Source organism: Phaseolus vulgaris, chromosome 8 (assembly GCF_000499845.2).
Source record: "Phaseolus vulgaris cultivar G19833 chromosome 8, P. vulgaris v2.0, whole genome shotgun sequence".
Lineage (NCBI taxonomy): Eukaryota > Viridiplantae > Streptophyta > Magnoliopsida > Fabales > Fabaceae > Phaseolus > Phaseolus vulgaris.
Genome location: NC_023752.2, coordinates 35,650,020 through 35,656,096, shown reverse-complemented (window position 1 = coordinate 35,656,096; position 6,077 = coordinate 35,650,020). Strand labels below are relative to the sequence as shown.

The window sequence follows — 6,077 nt, the reverse complement described above, 5'->3', positions numbered from 1 at the left end:
TATTTAAAAAAGGGTAAAATCATGTTTTCGGAAATTGATGGAGTGCAGGAAGCGTTTTGATAGAGTGCTGGAAGAAACACCCAAGGATGTATACTCCGCAACTTCTCCGAGACACTAGATTAATCACTGCCTAACCAGCCCAAAACCTAAGGATTCTAATTTGAAGTTGAATTATCTGTTCAAGACTGGAAGTGATAGTTAAACAAAATATGAATTGCAATTCAGATAAAAGATTTGACAACGAGACACCTTTATGTAAAGGAATGTCAAACATGAGATTTCACTCAGTGATAACAGAAAATATTGAAAAGACATTGTTAAATGTGTCACCATTTCTGTTTTCTATAAATAAAAACATGTCAAAATCTTCTAATCCTCGGGTTCAATTTGATGATTATCAGCATAAAACAATAATTCCATCGCTTGTGAACTGGAATTCAACAAGAAAGTGATTTATTTACACCTGATTTTAACTTTCAAACTCCAGTTAACCTTGCCCTCTGGCAAGGGGATGGACCTTGGTAAACGCAGTGGCACCTCATATTCTCCTAATGTCGATAAAGGTGATGGAAGATGCAGATTATCGAGTGCAATATTCACGCAGAGTTGTCTAGCCACCTTAAATTAGAACAATATATAAATGTCAGTAGCAGAGAAAGAATGCAGAAAAAAGAAGAAAAAGGAAGAAAGAAGCTTACCCTTCTATGAATGAAAACATTTGGACACATTTTGGTAATTTCGGACATTTGATCTAATGAGCTGAAAATAAATCCTAATTTTCTGTGATAAGAAACTAATGTTTAATTAAATTAAATATGATTTACAAAAGAAAACTAACACCTAGGACAAACTTGGATTCTTTCAGTTTGAGAATAAGGAAGGATGTTAGAGACAACGGACCAGCAAGAACAACCATCTGTAGATAGCTATTTGACATTTGAGTCGCAAAGAAAGATTATTTTCATAGAAATTCTTCATGTGCAAATAAAGATTATTTTCATAGAAATTCTTCATGTGCAAATAAAGATTATTTTCATAGAAATTCCTCATTTCCAACTCTGTCATATTACAAGGAACCAAGGAGATCTTTACCCTCTTCTCTCTTTAACATTACCCTTTCCTGTATACTTAAACCGGCCCTATTTCATTTGATAAAAGAACAAGTAGATCTCTCCCTAGTTTTAGTAACATGTCAAGATACGTAGTAGGGTAAACAGTAATATCAAAGAAACTGCAATCGATCCAATCCAAGATGTAAGGTAAACATATAAAAAAGTTAGTTGTTAAAATTAAGTGAAGGGAAAGAAAGAAAGTAAAAAAAATAAAAGACTATTGATTTGATGAAATAAAAGACAGTATTAATCCTGTTTACACTGATATTAGACTTCAAATTTTAATTAAATAAGGAAACACATGAAAATCATTCATAAGAGGTCGATATTCCAAAATATTTTTAAGATACAATAATTATATTTTAAAATATTATCGCAATATCTAACAATCATTCTCTATTACATTCTGATAAATGACAAAGGGTACACACTATAACAGGCTATATTCTTATTTCTTAATTTTTTACTTAGCTAATATCAGCAAAACATTTCAACTACAAAGAAAAAGAACAAATATTACCTCAGCCACAAGATTGTCTTTTGTCACAGGAAAACGTAACTCCAAGGGGTCATCTTTAGATTCACGTGACTTGGCTTTTTGAACATCAATTAACCTCCGCAAGACCTATTAGATCATCACATTCAGGCCCATATTAAAAAAATATATATCAACTTGCTAGTTCTAAAATGAAATACTATCAAATTATCAACTATAAATTTCTATTTTAGAAATTTAGCAAATAAAATCTTCTGGAGTATCATAACAAAACATAGTCTAAATTGAAGTTTTAATCAGTAATACATGGAAAGATCTAAGAGCAGTTCCTCTTTATTCTCAGAAACAATTTGCTAGAAAATGAAGTAATCCCCAAAAAGGATTGCTAAAATAGTCCAAAAGAGCAATGAGAAGCTTTAAAGAGTAGACTACAAACCAGCTTAGCTTTATCAAGGCGTAGTGCAGCTCTTTCATACTCTTTCATCATATCTTCCTTTGACTCTTTAACTAGAGTGACATCTTCTTGTTTTCCTTCTTCAGTTGGTTGATAGATCTGAATCATTTAAAACATAACACTGCCAAATGGTGAATACAGAGAAGAAAGTTATGTAGACTGCATATGCACCAAGACAAGCTTAGAATATTGACATCATGAACCACACACATTGACATAAACAGTGAAAGAAATGTAAAGGACACAATTGTCCTAAGGATCAGATATCTACAGCATGACCATATCATGAATTTAAAAATTTATTCCAGAACATAGTAAAATACATAAAATTGTAATTGGAAATCAATTTATCTAATGATGAATGGCATTGACCAGGATGTAGCATATATAAACAAGTAAAACAGAGATTAATGGGGGGGGGAAAACCTTGCGCTGCTCATTCAGAAGATAAGCAAACTTATCGATATTAGGGAAAGCAAGAAGCTTGGGCATTAGGTGGTTGCGAAAATATCCAGGGGCAACTTTGACAGTATCACCTGCCTTTCCCAGCTTATCCATGTCCTGTAAATTGAAAATTTAAACTTTCAGAAAACTGAATAAAATGCAATCCCATAAAACAGGCATCACAACTCAAGATAAATATGTACAGTCGTAAGGATGACTTGGAGCTTCCTCTTGTAACGAAGCCCTTGGGAAGCATACAGGAGTGGGTTAACCACAACATTATCATAACTGATATCTCTTAGTCTAATGATCTGCCTCACACCATGTCTGCCAAATTGAAGATAACCCATTCAGATTTGGATTCAGATTCCTAGTCACTTCTTTTCTCACTGTCAACATCCAAAACAAATTTCTATCAATATGACAGTTGGATAACCCGTTGTCAAACCAATCAAACAACAACATTGATGCCTCATTGGTTTGATTTCCTGTCAGTTCTAAAAAGATGGTAACTTTACGCATTAAGCACGAAGATATAATCAGTATCCAAAACCCAAATGTCAGCTGGTAAAATCATCGTCAGTATAATAATGATAAAAATAGTGTCATACTTTTGTTTTTTTATTTTTTGAACCGTGTTTTCGTTAAATTACTTCAGTATAGTTACTATAGTATCACAAATTCAACCATTAACACTTTATGAAACATTAGTTTATAGTTTATTTCTGAAAAGTTCAAGCATTTCATCAAATATATGGCATGCTAGTAAGCATGTTTATTAAATCCTCAAAGTACATATAACGCGCCTAACACAAAGCACCAACCAACACTAGACATATCACACATTCGACCCAAAACATATATTGGAAGCAAAGATAAATAACAATATAACACAACTTCGCCATCAAAAACAAAAACCCTCGAGAACACAGTGATCTTGCAACGAACCAGTCTAATTCTTCCTGGTCACGTGGAATGTGAGCTAAATTATATAATTTTTTGTAGCAACAGTAGCATTCACGGGTCATGATATTCATAAGGCAATTAATATTAAGACACTGATTCAGTGTCGGGTTTCAATGGCAACCAACTAAGATGAAACAAAGCGAATTGTTAATAGCCTCAGATCAACGGAGACTTACCGAGAACTCGATTAGGTGTGGGGATTCAAAGCCTGAAACTTTCTTCACCAGATTTCGATGAAACGCACAGTTTTGAGCTGAAACTGAAAGGGTTGAAGGTTGGGCCTGGTTATAGGGTTTAAAAATGCTTGACTCAAGGTTCAAGAAGGTAAAATCTTACTTCCTTACATGGATAATTCTATATACATTTTATTTTACAACATCTTCGCATTTTTTATTTTAAATTTTGGAATATATTTCTAATAATTTGTAAATGTTCCAAAACTTTGGAATAGATTAAATATTTTTTTAAAACTATTAACATCTATTTAAGTTAATTTATAGGTTAAAATTAATTTATATTTAAATTAAAAATGGAAATATAGATCAAATATATTAAAGAAAAATTATGTGTAACTTAATTGAATTCATTTCTTTTAATTTTGTTCTCTTAAAATAATTATGTAGAAGATTTTGTAACTACAATATGTTAAATTTTTAATACTTACATAGGTAAATGTTTTAACACAATACACTTTATCCGTGCACACATTTAAAATTTTTTATACATATCATCCCTTGTCATTTCATTTCCTAATTATATCCCAATATTGCCCTAATTAAATTAGAGAAACCATTAATTTTGTAGTCCAAAAAAATAAATATTTAACACAAATAGTGACAATTATAAGATATTAATGAAAAGATAAAAACATTCCAAAATAAATTATGCACAAATTTAAGAGGTCATTATCCTTTGAATGATTTACTGTGAAAAGTGCTAGTAATATATATATATATATATATATATATATATATATATATATATATATATATATATATATATATAACGCATTCAGAAACGAACATATAAATTACAAGTAATTCTATAATAGACCATAAATAAATAGTGAAAATTTTAATCACAATAAAATTAAAGAATAAATATTTTTCTTAAATTTTTTAAATATAAATTACATATAAAAATATTATACTGAATTTAGATTAATTGAATGGAAGAATGTATTTGAGTTGTAAAACAAGAGAAATGGTAAACTAATTAAGGGAAAATCAAAATTTAGAAAAAAAAATAGAAATCATTTGGGTTAAAAGGGAAAAATGTGAAATCAAATTATAATGATACAATAAAAATGCTTTTGAAAAATAGCATAGATCACTAATAATTAATTAATTTGTTTCTTTCTAATTAAAATATCCAAACACTTTTGTCACCTCTAATGTCCTATTAAATATCCAACATAAGCTATGTTATTTTAATAAATAATCTTTATTTTATTACTCATTCATTTAACAAAAGTAAATAAACAAGCTAACACTTTCACAAAACTATTATTTTTATTGTAAATTTAATACAAGAATTGTATAAATCATTTAATATCTCAATACAATTGTAATATATACAAAATATATATAAATATATTTTTTTTACACACTGGAGATCAAGCTGGCCAAGTGGAGCTCATACTGAAGAAGAGAATGAAGTTGCAACAACCACAGAAGAACCTGTTGCTGGAGCATATGAAGCTAAACCAAGTTCTGATCACATGAGTGAGAGGATAACTTCAATGACTCCTTTTGAAAGTCTCATGGTAAGTAGGATGGACAACGCTGAAAATCAAAGAAACATCCATGAGTTATGTGAGTCAAGGTTTCAGCATATGGATTCAAGGTTCCAGACCTTGGATGAACAAATTGAGGAAGTGCATAACCAACTACTTGATCTGCAATATAGAAGGGATGAATGAAGCAAGATTAAAGCTTTCATTTAAAATTCTAGTTTACCTTTTTGAACAATTTTTTTTCTTTTATGTTGTTTTTAATCCTTCTTTCACTCTATTTGTGAAGACAAATAGGGGGAGAAGTGTGCTTTGGGTTGTAATGTTCCTATATTTGCATTTGTTTTGCTTGCACATTTGCTTGAACATTGCTCTAACTGGTTTTTAGTTACTGTTATAAACTCTGATAAATATTTTAACTAGTTATTCCTGCGAAATAACCGATTATTTTTCTGTTGTTGTACCTATGCTTGTTTGGCTGGTTTCTCACATTGATTTGGCCGATGTTCCTCTTTCGAAATCACCTAGTGGAAACTACTTTGTGGTGCCTGATTGATTTGGAATAGATTATCCTGTGTCTCTACCTTTGTTTTGTGATTGCAGGTTGTGGCAAAATTCTAAACAAAACATTCCAAAGCATCCCAGGGATTTGTCTTCATCAAATAGGGGGGAGATTGTAGAATATGAAGCTTTGATGAAATCAAAACCTGTGAAGAAAGCTTGATGATGTGTTGCTTTGATTGAAGCTTAGTTCTAGGATGTTTAGAATTCTTGTAAAGTTCATTCTTAATCCTCTGCACAAGCTAAATCAATCTATTTTGAAAAAGAAAAATGTCTTTCTAAGCCAAGAGAAAAACAACCGGTTGATTTCAC

The 6,077-nt window shown here is 30.7% G+C and overlaps 1 protein-coding gene across 1 annotated transcript; it reads right to left on the bottom strand.

Moving 5' to 3' along the window:
• Window positions 1–233: 233 nt before the first annotated feature.
• LOC137826074 (uncharacterized) lies at window positions 234–3,828 on the bottom strand. The gene is made up of 6 exons (XM_068631919.1): window positions 3,649–3,828; window positions 2,710–2,895; window positions 2,489–2,623; window positions 2,045–2,161; window positions 1,633–1,737; window positions 234–618 (listed from the first exon to the last, which is right to left on the bottom strand). The coding sequence occupies exons 2-6, from the start codon at window positions 2,854–2,856 to the stop codon at window positions 454–456; spliced, it is 669 nt and encodes a 222-aa protein (XP_068488020.1). The 5' UTR covers window positions 2,857–2,895; window positions 3,649–3,828; the 3' UTR covers window positions 234–453.
• Window positions 3,829–6,077: the final 2,249 nt, after the last annotated feature.